The sequence below is a fragment of the Podarcis tiliguerta genome, assembly GCF_965153285.1.
Source record: "Podarcis tiliguerta genome assembly, chromosome: 10".
NCBI lineage: Eukaryota > Metazoa > Chordata > Lepidosauria > Squamata > Lacertidae > Podarcis > Podarcis tiliguerta.
The window spans coordinates 4,162,818-4,180,217 of record NC_139543.1 but is presented as its reverse complement, the minus strand read 5'-3'; the positions used below and the strand labels follow the sequence as shown (position 1 = coordinate 4,180,217).

At 45.4% G+C, this 17,400-nt stretch overlaps 1 protein-coding gene across 4 annotated transcripts in view; it reads right to left on the bottom strand.

Moving 5' to 3' along the window:
• Positions 1-15,901, bottom strand: part of HGF (hepatocyte growth factor) — a 52,474-nt gene extending 36,573 nt beyond the window's left edge. For 3 of the 4 annotated variants that reach the window (XM_083399678.1, XM_083399679.1, XM_083399680.1), the window contains exons 1-2: positions 15,629-15,901; positions 2,213-2,375 (exon numbers count right to left, since the gene is read on the bottom strand). In XM_083399678.1, coding sequence (XP_083255804.1) covers positions 2,213-2,375; positions 15,629-15,695 — 230 coding nt within the window. In that variant the 5' untranslated portion in view covers positions 15,696-15,901. Of the gene's footprint in view, positions 1-2,212; positions 2,376-9,783; positions 9,859-15,628 lie in introns of those variants that run through there. The other variant, XM_083399681.1, reaches the window with a different exon arrangement.
• Positions 15,902-17,400: the final 1,499 nt, after the last annotated feature.

The window sequence follows — 17,400 nt, the reverse complement described above, 5'->3', positions numbered from 1 at the left end:
CACTGCAATATGTGGCACCACTAGCATAGAGGTGCCATCAATATAAAGTGGAAAAGCCAAAGTTTTCAGGAAACAGATCCGTTCTCTCTCTCTGCCCACCTGCCTCACTGCCCCAGTCACCTGGCTCATCTCCCAGGACATGCTCTGAAAGCTCAGTGATTATGCTATCATTTTTAATGATCTGAAAGAAATCTCCCTTTCATAACTAGTAGAAAAAGCCATGTTATACAATAAAAATCATTCTGATTTAATTCATTGACTACAATATATTATTATTATTATTATTATTATTATTATTATTATTATTATTACCTGAACTTCACCAGCTGGTCACAGCGCAGGTTACAACAACTTAGGTTACTGGACTACAACTCTCATCAGCCCTAGCAAGCATAGCCAGGGATGATGGGAGCTATAGTTCTGCCACATCTGCAGGGTCAAAGGTTCCCCACATCTGCCATTGGGCGATGTAAACCAGAAGAAAAATTGTGGACACATTCCAAAATGAAAAAAAAATTCTTTTGTTCCACAAAGACATATAGGATATCTGCTGCTATAGTCAGAAAAGCAATCAGTAGCCAGATAAATAGAGAATAAGCAACTAGCAATAAAAATACCTGCCCATCTGGTGGGTTGCCCCAACCACTCTGGGCAGCTCCCAACATAAATAACAACAACAACAACAAGCATTAATAGTAACAATCAGATCCTATATAAAAAGTCACAGTAACTAAAATAAACAACATATCAAATAAAGCAATACTCAATAATTCATTAGGATCCTATAAGGTAAAGGTAAAGGTAAAGGTACCCCTGCCCGTACGGGCCAGTCTTGACAGACTCTAGGGTTGTGCGCTCATCTCACTCTATAGGCCAGGAGCCAGCGCTGTCCGCAGACACTTCCGGGTCACGTGGCCAGCGTGACAAAGCTGCTCTGGCGAGCCAGAGCCGCACACGGAAACGCCGTTTACCCTCCCGCTACTAAGCGGGAGTGCACCCGGGAGTGCTTTCGAACTGCTAGGTTGGCAGGCGCTGGGACCGAGCAACGGGAGCGCACCCTGCCGTGGGGATTCGAACCGCCGACCTAGGCAAGCCCTAGGCGCTGAGGCTTTTACCCACAGCGCCACCCGCGTCCCCATTAGGATCCTATACTAAACAGTAAAAGTAAACTAGCAAACCATTACAGGGGTATCTCGGGTTAAGTACTTAATTCGTTCCAGAGGTCTGTTCTTAACCTGAAACTGTTCTTAACCTGAAGCACCACTTTAGCTAATGGTGACTCCTGCTGCCGCCGCGCCACCGGAGCACGATATCTGTTCTCATCCTGAAGCAAAGTTCTTAACCTGAAGCACTATTTTTGGGTTAGCGGAGTCTGTAACCTGAAGCGTATGTAACCTGAAGCGTATGTAACCCGAGGTACCACTGTACATATATCACAAAAGTGTTTTGAAAAATACATTGAATTTTGCATAGTCCAGTTTCGCCATCTAGTGTTGCATTTGTATATTGCACTTTACAACACATTTAAAACATTTTATTTGCAGCTGTATTTGCAGCTGAGTCCTAAGTTTGCAAAATACATGCACATGAAGTTGATCTGGGCAATTGCCTGAAAGCACTTCTCTCTTAGAAACTCTTGGCCTTGGGCAATTCCTTCAGTTTGTTCTTTTCCAAATGGCTGACCACCAGCAAATCTCAAAAAAAAGACGCTACACATTTACTTACTTTTAACACCTCATTATTTTCCAACTTCTGAAAACATGATCTCATTTTATAATATTTTATAGCCTTTTTCCAAGCAAGTTCAAACCAGTAAAGTTGTCAAAGTGTCATAAAAAACAGATAAAACCAACAAAACAAGAAGGCTAGAAATATCAACAAATTTATTAGGAGGCTATTCACCCCTCACCCTTCGCCTGGTATCCCAGGACTGTCTTCAAAAGAGATCAGTAGCAGGAAATGAGTTTATGCAATTCTTCCACAACCGCAGGAGGAACAACAATAATCTGAACAGGCCTGAAGTCATATAAACAGCGCACCTAATATCACCTAACATCAGCTCAGCCAGCCAGCTTCAAAAATATTTTGCTCAAATGCTCTTCTAAAAAGCAACGTTTCCTCTTGTCTATGGAAGCTTGTCAGTTAAATATCATGGTGCTTGGACTAGACTAGTATTTTGGCAATACTAAAAGCAAATTAAAACATCGCTTACTTGCAAGAGAATGGAAGTCCTTTATTCCTGTTGCATCTTTTGGCGCACTGTTCCGTAGTATTTAGCAGCTTGGTCTTCACTTTCAGCGCCTTGTCTATTCTCATTAACGTGGCATCAGCTGTCTTCCTGTAGTCATGAAGGGCATTTCGTTTCCCTTTGCCTTCTGCAGAAAGAACCAACAGGTTCATACAGGCAGCACTTTTTCCCTAAAGAAATATTTAGGGGAACTCCCATTTCCCTACTCATATTTAAATACTGCCCCCCAATGAGGCCAAAGTTAGATTCACAAAATGTTTAGGAGTATGCGTCCCCCTGCATCCCCCCAGAAAAAAGCACTATATACAGGCATTACTCACATATGGATGAGGGGAAAAAAATGAAGAGTAATGAACAATGCTAACAGAAACTCAGGATCCAGCAGTAATTGCAGATTTGGGCTATAAATTGGGGAGATGTGGCAGGAGAAAGGTGATGATGGAGTGATGGTAGCTGAAGGAAAAGCAGCAATGGACAAAAGACCTGACAGATGGCATAAACTGAATTCAAGCTGAGCCAAATGCTTCTTCCCTCATTTTGTGGGACCATTCATCTCTCTTGAAAGTGAGGGGGATATTCAACAATTCTGGGGGAGGGGGAGGCAGGCAAATTCTAAAGTGGTGGCAATCTTACTTTTATGATTCCATGATTCTATGAAATCAGAAGCTGGGATTGCGCCTGTAATTCCATAGATGTCCTGGAGAAACAGGGACACTTGGTGGGTATGTACTAGTAGGCCAAGAAAAGAAGCTTGGAAGTTTCCCTGCCAGGGCTAAAAGAAGCTGGATGGGGGTGCAATTTTCATCAGAACTGTACTGCAAGAAGCAAAGGTTTATATCCTCCTCCCTGTGCACTGCAGTCCCAGCACATTTCCAATTACCTAAATGCATTGGGTTTTCTTAATGAAATAAATCAAATATAGACACAGTGGCAAGTTTATCATCACATCTAGTAAAGGTAAAGGGACCCCTGACCATTAGGTCCAATCGTGGCCGACTCTGGGGTTGCGGCGCTCATCTCGCTTTACAGGCCGAGGGAGCCGGCATATAGCTTCCAGGTCATGTGGCCAGCAGGACTAAGCCGCTTCTGGCGAACCAGAGCAGCGCACGGAAACGCCGTTTACCTTCCCACCAGAGCGATACCTATTTACCTACTTGCACTTTGACGTGCTTTCGAACTGCTAGGTTGGCAGGAGCAGGGACCGAGCCACGGGAGCTCATCCCGTCGTGGGGATTTGAACTGCCGACTTTCTGATCAGCAAGCCCTAGGCTCTGTGGTTGCAGGCTTGCTTCCAACTGGTGTTGAAGATAATGTGAATGCTGAAGGGGATGCATGAAAAGTTGTCAAGGCTACTTTGTCCTAATGTGGCCCTAGAAGTAGTGTTCATTTTCACTTAGGGTAATTCCAACTGCACACACCAAAATGGGAAAGGACTGCTAAAGCAGCAACACATACACACCCAAACACACCGGAAACCTCAACAGACAGGGTGGTAGACTGGATAAATTCTTGGGGCTTGCATTTGGAAAAGCCAAATTCACATTCTCACTCAGCTGTGATGTGACGCTCACTGGGTGGCCAAATGCTCTCTCTTTCCACCCCACCACTGCCTAACCAACACAGCAAGCATAAAATCCCACTCAAAGGTCCTCGAGGGTGGGCTGAAAGTGTAACAAATAAGCACAACAAATAAGTATTCAGCCATTTGGAACACAAGCTGAAGCCTTTATTACTTTTACCCACTGGTTTGCATTATGATCTTCTGAGAATAAAGCTGATTTCACTTTAGCAAAGAAGCTACAGAAAATGTAAATCTAAAAACAACTTAAAAATAGTTGAGTGCCAGAAATCTGTCACGTTGCTGCACATGAAGTATACTTTTGTTTCTCCTTCTGCAATATTTCCTTCCTTCCTCTAAAATACATTGCACCAGTAATAAGCTAAAGAGGTGTCACAAGCAATCAAGATTACAACAGAGGTTTCCTAGAAGGCCTTTTTTAAAAAAAGCAACTGTAGACTTCTACATCTCGTGGCTCCACCACATTTTTCAGTCTCAGTGACAGCTTGGATGGCTTTAAAAGAGGATTCTACAAACTCCTGAAGGAGAAAGCTGCCAGTCGTGGTTCTGCTCAGGTTCTGGTTTCAAGCTTCCCATTGGCATCTGGTTGTTCTCTGTGAGAACAGGACGTGGACTCGACGGGCCATTGGCCTGATCCCGCAGGCTCTTCACAGGTTTTTAAGTGTTATATGAAACTTTCTCAGCACCCCTCCTCTCCTCTATCCCCACCTTCATGATATGCAGCAGATTCCGCAGACCTAGCTGGCCTGACCTTAGGTCCCCCAGCTTCAAGCCTGTTGCCACCAGGCAATCCATCACCTGTCTGTACGGGGACTGCCTGGTGGTAGCAGTGGAGAGCAGCAGCAACACTGTATTCAGCGCTGGGTTGCTTGGAGCCACAATTTCCCTCAACGGTCCCTCAATACACCAATGTATTTTTTGAAATTTAAGTGGTGCTGCCAAGCCACCTGACACAGGGAAGCTTATGGTAGTTATTATAGCAGTGGCAAGAGGGACGCGGGTGGCGCTGTGGGTAAAACCTCAGTGCCTAGGACTTGCCGATCGTATGGTCGGCGTTTCGAATCCCCGCGGCGGGGTGAGCTCCCCCCGTTCGGTCCCAGCTCCTGCCCACCTAGCAGTTCGAAAGCACTCCTAAGTGCAAATAGATAAATAGGTACCGCTTTATAGCGGGAAGGTAAATGGCGTTTCCATGTGCTGCGCTGGTGCTGGCTCACCAGAGCAGCTTTGTCACGTTGGCCACATGACCCGGAAGTGTCTGCGGACAGCGCTGGCTCCTGGCCTATAGAGTGAGATGAGCGCACAACCCTAGAGTCTGGCAAGACTGGCCCGTACGGGCAGGGGTACCTTTACCTTTATAGCAGTGGCAGTGTTTCTCAAACTTGGGTCTCCATCCATTGTTGGACTACATCTCTAGCTAACAGGACCAGTGGTCAGAGATGATGGGAGCTGTAGTCCAACAACGGCTGGAGACCCAAGTTTCAGAAACACTGGATTAGAGCAGCAGAATGCCCTATCAAGGCAATGAGGTCCCAGCAGCTGCTGAAGGGTGCAACACACTAAATCTTGACCTGTAATACCATCTACAGACTTTTGGCTGGCCATTAACAGCTGCGTAGCTTGAGCCCTTGGTCCCTATAGAAATGAAAGTAGGTCTACTTCTGAAGCACCCTTCACATATGAAGGAGATGCTTCCACATAGTGCAATGTTCCAAAACTGGGAGATCCATATAAATGTCAATGATCTTACAAGTGGTGCCAATTTTTTGGGCCTTTCCCACCTAATTAGCATCTTTCCTTCCACTTGTGATTGCATCATTCACTCACAGTTCCTTCATGTGTTGAATTGCCTCTGTAAAAAGGTAAAGGGACCCCTGACCATTAGGTCCAGTCACGGACGACTCTGAGGTTGCGGCGCTCATCTCGCTTTATTGGCCAAGGAAGCCGGCGTACAGCTTCCGGGTCATGTGGCCAGCAGGACTAAGCCGCTTCTGGCGAACCAGAGCAGCGCACGGAAATGCCGTTTACCTTCCCGCCAGAGCAGTACCTATTTATCTACTTGCACTTTGACATGCTTTCGAACTGCTAGGTTGGCAGGAGCAGGGACCGAGCAACGGGAGCTCACCCCATCGCGGGGAGGTAAAGGTAAAAGGTAAATGCACCCCTGACCATTAGGTCCAGTCGTGGCCGACTCTGGGGTTGCGGCACTCATCTCGCTTTACTGGCCGAGAGAGCTGGCGTACAGCATCCGGGTCATGTGGCCAACATGACTAAGCCGCTTCTGGCGAACCACAGCAGCGCACGGAAACACCATTTACCTATTTATCTACTTGCACTTTAACGTGCTTTCAAACTGCTAGGTTGGCCTCTGTAGGAAAGCACAAAATGAGTGTCTGAGTCATGGTGAAAAACGTAACACTGGAACAAGGGTAGGGTACCCTTTCAGCTCCATGGATCCTTATCAAGATCAACCTTGCAGGCCAAATTTGACATGCGGGGAGGGCCACCCATGTGGTGACATGGCATTTTATTCCTGGGATAGCTGACAGCTCAGGCAGCAGAGAATGAGATTCTTAATCTCAGGGTTGTGGGTTCAAGACCCACGTTGGGCAAAAGATTCTGCATTGCAGGGAGTTGGACTAAAATGACCCTCATGGTCTCTTGAGACTCTGCCATTCTATTATTCTATTATCATTATGATGTCACATGATTGATAGGTGGGTTGTCCTCCCCACCTCTCAAAATCCCTTGTGCACCCATCAGTCAGCAGCTGACTACAGTATAACAAAGAAATCACTCACTGGGAACCTGCTGCTTTCACCCCCTCTAAGAGTGAACATAGCTAGTGCCAACAGGACCAAGGGCCACAATGGGCCACTGGGAATCAAGAGGGTGGTATCAGAAAGCTCAGAGGAACCCCAAGGTTTGCAGAGGTACCAAAAAACCCTTCGAAAAATCCTGAGGGTGCACAAAGCCCCCAAACAGCCTACACAGCAAGCCCAGTAGCTATGAAATATTGAGTGTCAATTGGAAAATAAAAATAACATATAGTCAGGGAGTGGAATGCTTGAGATCTTTACAGCTTACAGTATCCAGGAGGAAGCCATGGCTGGCTGGCAAGAACCCTGAACAGGAGAACTTCTGCAATGAGATGTGGATATACTGCAATATTTTGTTGCAAGTACCACCTGTATATAACCGGTGAAACTAGCATTCTTTTCCAAGTACTGCTGCACATTATGCAGGGGGTGGGGAACTCTGAAATAAATAGTGTTATAAGTTTGGGGGGTGGGGAGCAGGCTGTATGCCAACTCATTCTAACTCCTGGATTCAGCAAGTGTTAAAAAAATAAGCCAGGCTGGCTTCCTTGTAAGGTGATCACCTAGGTGATGGGCTATTAAGAGGAACAAAGAAGTGGATCTGTGCAAGATGGCAAGTGGGTGGGTCCCCTTCCCTAAAATGTTTGCTTTCTCTTGGGATTCAAGGCTGTGGCTGTTGGGGAAGCAAGGCCTCTTGAGGTGTTAATGCTGTGAAACCCTCCATCGTAGGCTCAGGTTGTATATATGTGTAAATAAACCATGTATCATAAAGACACCAGGCTATACTTCATTACAAAGGAAGCAGAAACCCTGGGTAAGTGCCCGGAACCCTGAAATCTCACACTGCTAGGAGATTGGGGTACAAGAATAGTGCATTAAAGTGAAGAAACATGAAATCTCCAAACTCTCCAAACTGAAAGGAACTTTAACAGAGGAGGCAATTGTATACAGCTTCCATTTTTTTCCCTGGACTTATGTAAAATTGAAGACATGCCAAAGAAAAGATTACATCTTTCGCATTAGTAGGTGGAATGTCAATAGATATTTATCTATAGAAAGAGCTACTGACTAGCCCTTAACCATCAGCTTAAAAAAATGCAATCTGTAGTTTTGTTTTGTTTTTAATTAAGAAAAGAATTTCACTTGGTATTGTGTAAGACTGCTTGTTAGCAGTTAGCATATGGATAATTCAAGTCAAATAAATAGTAAAAATCAAGTAATTTGTAGTAAAACACGCACACGCAACTAGGTCACAGCAAAGTTACAAAATAGATTTACAAAGTACAGTCAAATACAACCCCAGGGCTAATAAAATTGAACTCCAGCTCAATTGATTTTTAAGGGAAAACAGCAATGAATATGCTGGAAACAGCAATGGGTGAGGGAGAAGGCAATTTTAGACAGTTTGGTATTTTTAAACACTTTACCATTTTTACCAAGGAAATGAATGTTACCTAGTTATGATCTACATTACATTGTCTTTTTATCTTCTTTGCAATCCATTTTTTAGTATACTATCAAGGCTTCTGTTTGTGCAATTGTCACATAGACCCTAGGAAAAGACAAAGGATTTGCCTTTCATCTGCATCCTGCATTCTGGTACATGTTGCCTTCACAACCTACATCAAGAAGGGCTACCAATGCAACAGGCAGTAACGAAGAGCCACGCATGCTGTTTTATACTATAGTTAGGGCTGCCATACACCCGAATTTTCCTGGACATTACTGGGACTTCAAAGGCAAGTCCAGGGAGGATTTCTGAAACGCGGCACTTTGTCCTGAATCATAGGCAAGTCAATCGAAAAATCACATGGGGGGGGTGTTATCTAAAAAAAGCTGAACAATTTCGGGGTCTTTCTATTGGGGTGTCCTGGTTTTTACTTTTAGAAATATGGCAACCCTAACTATAACTGGAAGGTACATGCCCCAGACAGGGACAGCCCCTTTCTTCCTTCTTCCAGGAATAGGTTATCTGCACATCAGGGTGGTTTGGCAGCCTGGCATAAGGTTTTGTTCTGCTGTTGTCCCTCTGATAGGCATCTACAGTCTAGACACACATCGGACGAACAGCCGCACAAAGCTTCCAAACAACGAATAAGAAGCTTTTGTTTCGACGTTCAGCTTCCCCTCCCACCAGTAATAACGTCACCAAAGTTTCCACTCCTTTTCATAGGAAACAGTTCCCTTATGTGACATGTATAATTTTATAACTGGTGCCATTTTTGTTTTTATTCTGCTAATGAATATAAGTAGCCTGTGCACTTCATTGGGTTTGAATTCAAGTGTCCTCAGCCCAAGTCCAATTCCATATCCAACCCCTCGACTAGCTCTTGCAAATTTCTTATCTTAGTCCTGAGGAGTTTGTTTTAATAGATGAGAGAGGACAGTTTAATTAGAATTTATCTCTCCAGGCACCCATGTGTGGGGATTGAACAGAGTTTGAAGTCCCATCCTTAGTAGCAAAATTGAAGCATAGGAATTAGGCTGTAAAGCATGGGAAGGCAAACTAAGGACCGCGGGCCGGATCAGGCCCAATTGCCTTCTGGATCTGGCCTGCGGATGGTCCGGGAATTGCCGTGTGGATCACCAGCATGTGCGTTCTTTCCCTCGTCCTCCCCCTCCCTCACACGGCGGTGGCGGCACCTCCTCCCTCCCTCCTCCTGGCTTCTCCCTGCCCTGCCTAGAGGAGGAAGGGGGCTGGGCTTTGTTGGTGCCAGCAGCAGCACTCGAGCGGCCGCCATTTTAAGCAGCCCCTCTCTGGAGCCCTTTCGTGTGCCGCTCATCATCCCGCCGTCACCGTCAGCCCCTGCCGCTCACAAGACACAGGTAAGCAGCCACCAGGGCATGTGGTGCTCTGCCATAATCCCTCCCCCCCCCCAAAAAAAAATATTGTCCGGCCCCCCACAAGGTCTAAGGGACAGTGGACCGGCCCCCTGCTGAAAACGTTTGCTGACCCCTGCTGTAAAGCATTGCTTCGAACAAGTCCAGCTACACACTAAGCTGGCTCCTGCTTTTCTCACCCTGCCTAACAAAGAATCAGACAGCAGACTGGGGAGTAAGTTTAAAATATGATTTATTTACTTATAGTCATGCATCAGTTCTCAGTTACAGCAGTAGTAAAAACTATGCAGATAAAATACTTATATTTGCAGTAGAAACAGGCATATGCCTGGGCTGGAGCACGTGGAGGGCATGTCTGCCCCCTCGCTGGTCCAAGGAAGAAAATGGGAGGGAAGAAACAGGAAATACTTCTTTGATTGTTTCTGCTCAAGAGAAAAGGGGAAATGACATCACACAGAGCCCTCTCTTTACCAATTACATTTCTATGGTCTGAGTCTCTGCCTACCAGCAATACAGCTCTGTGGTCATTAGCCCCTAAACTTACTAACCACAGTCATACCTCGGGTTGTGAACATGATCTGTGCGGGAGGCACGTTTGCAACCCGCAGTGTTCGCAACCCACAACACTGTGTCTGCGCAAGCGCGTGATGCGATTCATATTCATCCTTATTGCTTGGGAAGGAGAATCTGGAAGGGTAATAGTGTGGCAGGGTATCACATCCAAGAAACCTTGAACACAACAATCGGTGGGGTGGCGCCAGTTCCCTGGGCATCCCAGCTGGAATCAGGGTGAGGGATGAAGCAAGACATACATCCAGTGAGTATTAAATGTAACTCCATTCTATGGCTCTCCACCTGCACTAGTTCAAATTACTACAGCAGCAGTTGTAGTACTCACGTAGAAATGCAAAGGAACAGGTTTAATACTTGAGAAATACAGAAGTGTCATTCGTCTGTGAAGTCCCTGCACTGCTTTGTTAAGGCTAACTTCCCTCATTTCTAGCTAAGTATTTTGGTTTGGGCAGGCTAGCTTCAGAAGACCAGGAGGATAATATGTGCACAAGGTCCTACACACAGAAAACATGAATGATGATGACAGGTTGAAAAAGCAACAATAGTTGAAAGCAGAAGTGAATAAATATTACTGCACGATGAACAACCCACAGAAGCACTTCATTAAAAAAAGTTAGCTCACCATGCCATTTTCCTGAGCTGAGTTATACAGAAATACATACCAAATTAAGAAATGAGGGCCGGGAGGAAAGCGGAAGAATCAACACATCCCCTCCTGTGTTTGGAACAATGAATGGCCATACCTATTCCCCAGCTTTACATATGTGCATCTTTCTATATGATGTGCTCCCTGACCTATCACGTTCACAATGTGTGATAGCGTAGGCAAAACAATTGCTTACCAAACACAACAATCACTGACATGACATGCCACCATGACAGGTGTGGAGAACCTTTGGCCCTACAACTCCCATCAGCCCCTAGAAGAATGACCCATCCATATTATGGGAGTTGTAGTACAGCAACATCGAAAGGACCAACAGTTCCCCATACCTTCTCTGTGAGAATGGTCTGAGAAGTAGGAAGTCCTTGTTTCAATTATCACATCCAGCACGGACTCATTGGGTAGCTTAGGCCGGCAGCGTTGCGCACAAGGAAGCTGCCTCCACAGCTCCCTTGCATTCCGGATCCAGCCCCAAAGGCCCAGTCCGGGTGCGGCTTCCTTCCCCGCAGCTCTGGCCTCAGTGATGGAGCCTGTCGTGGGGGCATCTAGTTGTACCTCAAAAAAACGTACCTGGGGCCACGCCCTCCCAAGCTACACAACTGCCTTACTCTATATGACCATTCAGTGTGTGCGTTCCAGATGTTGTGGACTAAATGTCCATCAGCTTGGCCATCAGAATCAATGGTCAGGGATTTGGGGAGCCGGAAGCCCCAAATTGGCTATCCCTGTGATTGAATATCCACTGGATTCCTTTCCAGCACTGTGGATTTCTTATAATGGGTACAATATTTATCAGCTCATATTAACTAAAGATGGCATGTGCATTTGAAGCCGAGGTGTTACAATAGGCCTATTTGAAAAACTGCAAGCGGAATCAACGTGAGCACAATTCCCCACAAGCAGTTTCCCTCTTGAATCCTCTTGTTCCCTACCCCAGCCAGTCCCCACACCCCCAGGTCTGGACTGCCTGCTTATTGGAGTCTGGTTATCAGCACCAACATTGTCCTCTGTATCCATGACTATAGACTGCAAAACTTGCTCTTCCAAAAAATAGCTAATTCTGGTCAAATAACAGCGTTCAAGGGCTTCTGACAGCAAGTTTCTTCTTGCTCTTCACCAGCCATTTTTGTATATCTAATTTCCTTTTTCTTTTTTACCCTGAGATGCATCACTTTACAGTTGTTTACACTGAAATGCATTTGCCACTTGCTATCCCATGACTGCTAAGCTTACTTAGGATTCCTTGGTGGCATCCTTTGGATTGGAATTACTCTTGCAAAAGCCATATTGGTTCTGCTCCAGCAAGGCTTGTTCTGCTATATTCTTGATCATTATGTGTGGTGTTCAACTACGTTTTGCTCACAGTAGACACATTGGGGTGTTTTTTTAAAAAAAGAACCTGCAGCAAAACTGTCATTTTCCTGCCTTTTAAAATCTCTGTGTGTGCACTTTGTTCTCTGATATCTGTACCCATTTTTTTTTAAAAAAAAGTTTCATGAGGAACAGCCTTCACACCCCCATCCATCAGCCCTCAGAAGCAGAGATCCCTCACTCTATAACAGAGAAGGCACATTTCCACTCTAGCTTTAGACCATGTTATAGAGTGAGATAAGCTTTCCCCACTAAGAGGCTTTCCTTTCTTTGATTTCAGTGGATGATTTTCCAGTTTTTATGCAACATCCTAATCTTGAGCCCTTCAGCTCCACTTTCCTCATGCTGCTCTCCTCACAAAAATAGCTTTAAATAGGAAAAGTGGAGGGGGGAACTCTGATAAAGGGGATCAAATGCTCTGTGCTTTAGAACTCCCCCCCCCCCCCCGGCCACAGTGTGTGTGTGTGTGTGTCCAATAAGCAGCTATTGGCACTTTGCACCGAATGGATTCCATTATCCAAAAAGAATACAGTCTTCAGACTGGCAGAATATCATTTTAACTGCTGACAGCATACGGCATAATAATAATCTACAGCTGAAAGAATAAATCACTGCAGGCTAATGACATGTAGTTATGTAAACACAGAGCCAACAAGACACAGCAAAATCTCTACTATGCTTCTGAATATTTTGATTGACCAAAGTTCAGATTTTCTTCATCTGTGATGTGTGGCAACATGAGTCACATGGAAAATGCCATGAAATGTGACCAGGAGCAGGCATGTGTGCAGGAAACTCAGCTTCCTTGTTAGGCGGTTTATTTACACACTCAAAGTCTGAGTACTCTGGAGAGGTTGTGGCAAAAGCATCCACACCATTTAAAGCACTCTTACACCTCTTTAATAGCCAGGGGAAATCCTGGGAACGGCAGTTTGCTAAGGGTGGTGGGAATTTGTGAGGTCAGCACAATTTAAAAGTCTACAGTTCCCAGTTCTCCTGGTGCACATCAAATACAGCACATTAACAGAGAGAATGGGATGTAGCAGATTCCTATTACAACTCAAAGATGGCCTTGACTTAATAATTCTCTCTCAAACTTATCTAATGCACAGGGTTGAGCTAAGGGTGTCCACTATGAAGAAATTTGGCCAACAGATTCTACCACCAAAGTGTTACCATAATTTAATAAATCCAAAATATAAGGTTTAAAAGGGGGTAATGTTTTTAATTAGTTGATCACAAAAATATATTTAGGAGCAATTATAATCTACAGTTTACTGTCACTAAGATTTTCTAAAAGCTCGGGGAAGTGTCACAAACTTTTATCTGTGATTTTTCATAACTTATATTCACATATATATTGAAAGAGATTCAGATAATCTAGAGCAACTCACAAATGAAAAAGTCAGCATGCTCCCCCATGCCCTCAAGAATGTGATGCAATTCAAATAAGGTGTGATGTATAACAGAGGTATTGCTCTTGGTTGAAACAAACAAAAACCTACTTTGCAAGTATAAACATTTATGCTTATATATTTAAAACTTGATCAATCCAAGACCAACCCAACAGCAGAATAACCATGATGTAATAAGACTATTTTATTCCTAGACGTTTGCAGTGATCAACTAGATTAGCTTCTGGAGTTTCTATCTATTTCTTTGAGAGCTGGTATTAAGAATGTTAATACAAACCCTGTAGCAAAAATTAAAGTAACACTTTCCATAACAAAAAAATAAGAAGAAAATAAATGGTATGGGGGGGGGGATATTTGTGTTTATAATACTGTATGGAGCCAATCTATTGTTTTTCCCAGCATGTGAAATATTTACATTCTGAGAAAATAAGACTGAAATAAAATAGAATTTGTCCATCCAAGGATGCACTTTGGGGATGGAAATGAAAAAAAAAAAGTCTTCATCCTAAATCAAATTAACTGGGATCAAATGTTAAAAGTGATTGCAGGAGAGAGAGGGCGTAGGACAAGAAGGATGCTGAAAGTACGGGGGAGATCATGTTAGTGAGACGCAAACTAAAGTTCACCTGGACCATCATTAAAATAAATAAACAGAAAAAGCACTTCGTATCAGACAAACTACTGGACTATCAACTCTTCACAGCTGTATAAATAAGCTGCACTAATAAGATGTATAAATAAATTAGAGGAAGTTAGCAAAGTGCCTCCATCATGCTGTCAAAGTTATCTACAAAAAAGGTACACGTGGTTCCAAACTGATAAGCAGGTATATCTGTTTCCACAACATTTGCCTTAGCTAACTTCAAAAAAGAGAAAAAGAGATGCAAAAACCCAACGTGTTTCCTTTATAATAAAAAATATCCCCCAAACAACGGAGAAATACAAGCCCCGTCCCTCCGGTGTTTCAGTCCCATGGAAGACACTCAGAAAACAAAAAACCAAGTCAGCAGTTTCCAGTTGTTGATTGCTTATTGTTTGCTCTTCCTACTTTCCACAGCCCCGGGAACTTGATTGGCTCGGAGATGAAATGTTAATTAACTGGGTCCAGAAATAGACAGTTTACTGCACTGGGCACACGCAAGGACATGGCCCTCATTTAGGTGTTCGTTTCAAGCCTTGGAACTAGGTCTCCTGAGGTTAGGATGCTCACTGTTGTCCTCATACTGCTTAACATGTAATCAATTACACTGCAATAAGGGACAGATGTTTCCTCTTGCCCCATCACAGCTGAGAGAGCCTAGAAACAAGCAGCGAAATAACTCTCCCGCTTCCCCTTAGATCTGCTAATCTGTCCAGTTCACAAAGATTGCACATATGTAGGTCTTTGGGCTCCGAAAACTGTGCACATGGGGGTTGGGGGGGGGGGCAGAGAGTGCCTTTACACAAAACAAGACAAATTCTGCAGCAACATCCACAGAGAGTTCTCTTCCTGCACAGATCCATGAAGTCTTTTTAGAACTACTGTATTTACAGGAACACTTAGGTGGGGCAAAATACATTTCTGTTTTGATTTCTAACCCAGCCAGTCTCCCACTGGTCCCTCACTTGCTCAGAGAGGATAACGGGGTTTGCTTTGAGGAGGATTTTTATTTCCCTGCCACTTTCTGGCATGGATAAAAGGGAACCATATTCGATCCGGACCCCTGAATGATTTGATGCCCTACTACACGGGGACACGGATCAGTGGGTGTAGCTTTAGGTCTGCCCCGGGAGGGGACTTCGCAAAACAAACTTAACCCATTAGTTGCCGGGCGCTTTTCACACGTTCATTCGCCCTCCGGACACCCCTCGCCAGAAAAAAAAAATCGAAATAGTTCTCGTCATGCATTTGGATACATCATAAGCACAGAAAATTCTCAATATCACCCACTCTCCCGTAAATGCATATTCGCGCGCGTTCACACGCACGTGTGCGCGTGTTTCCGACACAAACGTGGGGAACTTTCAATGCACGCAACAAGCACATTTGTTTTAAAAAGAAAAAGAAAAGGCAAGCAGTCCCGAGTGGGAAACGACCGACCAGCTCCTGGAGGGGAAAAGAAAACCAGGAGCCGAACTCACCTGCCCAAGGGATGTTGCTGATGGAGTGCAGGAAGAGTCCGAGGGGCAAGAGCTGGCTGGTCCACATGGGGGCGGCGGGGGCTTCGGTCGCCAGCGGAGGGAAGAGGAGATGCCCAGCCGGCCACGAGAGGAGACGGAGCGAGCCGAGCTGCCGCTTTTATTGCGATGAGCCAAGTTTTGTTGTGTGATTAACTGGAAAGCTCCGGGTCCCAACTCCCTCTTACGGTAAGAAAGTGTTTAGACAACACTCCCCTCCTCTCTCTCTCCCCGCCTCTCCGCCAAGCCAGTCCAGAGAGAGACCGAGGGAAGCACGAAGGGCGCAGGGACCCCCGCAGACACCGGCGGGCAGGGAGGGAGAGGCGGGCGCGGCGCCGAGGACACGCGCCCGGGCTCAGCGGGGGAAGCCCCGAGGCAGCAAGCTGGCGGTGCAGACAGAGAGGCTGGCCTGCGGAACGCCCTGCCCCTAGAAAACGAGCGGGCCAGGAAGACGCTTGATCTAGTTATCCGTTTGCAAAGATGTTGTTGTTTAGTTGTGTCCGCCTCTTCGTGACCCCCTGGACCAGAGCACGCCAGGCACTTCTGTCTTCCACTGCCTCCCGCAGTTTGGTCAGACTCATGTTTGTAGCTTCGAGAACACTGTCCAACCATCTCATCCTCTGTCGTCCCCTTCTCCTTGTGCCCTCCATCTTTCCCAGCATCAGGGTCTTTTCCAGGGAGTCTTCTCTTCTCACGAGGTGGCCAAAGTCTTGGAGCCTCAGCTTCAGGATCTGTCCTTCCAGTGAGCACTCAGGGCTGATTTCCTTCAGAATGGATAGGCTTGATCTTCTTGCAGTCCATGGGACTCTCCAGAGTCTCCTCCAGCACCAGAATTCAAAAGCATCAATTCTTCCGCGATCAGCCTTCTTGATGGTCCAGCTCTCACTTCCATACATTTGCAAAGATACAGCCCACTTTTCCGCCAAGGGCGCAGAGTCCATACATCTCCTCTCAACAGCCCTGCGAGGTGGGTTAGGCTGAGAGGGTGAGTGACCGCCTGAGGTCACCCAGGGAGCATAATGGCCAAGGGAGGATTCAAACCCTGATCTCTCCTATGCTAGCTTTCCTGCCAGTGAGTATGCCCATGTTTCTACACTCTGTGGCTCAGTGGGCCTGGCTGTTAACCGGGAGGTTGGGGGTTCCATCCTGTGGGCAGGATTCCTGCATTGCAGGGGCTGGACTAGATGACCCTCAGGATTCTATGGTTCTATATTCAGGGGAGGGTTTTTATTTTTATAATGGGGTGGGAAAATCCCCACATCTACAGTGCAGCAATACCTTTATTAGTCCCACCCAGCATTTGATAAAACAGTGAGGTATCACTCCAGTTCTGCAGGACACATAATGAGGATGGATGTAAATAAAATGGGAGAGCAGGGACAAAAACAACTGACTTGAGTGTTAAGCTCACCCCCATCCTCCCCACCTTAGATTGGTGTCTTGGCTGGAGAACTCAAAGTCGTGCTCACTATCTTGTCACACTTAGCTTGACTATTCCAATAATTATATTGCCCAACTCTGGATTTTGGAATATTTCTAATGCCACGCTGGGCTTTTAGAAGGAAGGGTGGATAAGCACCTCATTCTTTAAATAGTACACATTAATAGACCAAGACTGCTCCCACTGCTTTTACAGTGGTACCTCGGGTTACATACACTTCAGGTTACAGACTCCGCTAACCCAGAAATAGTACTTCGGGTTAAGAACTTTGCTTCAGGATGAGAACAGAAATCGT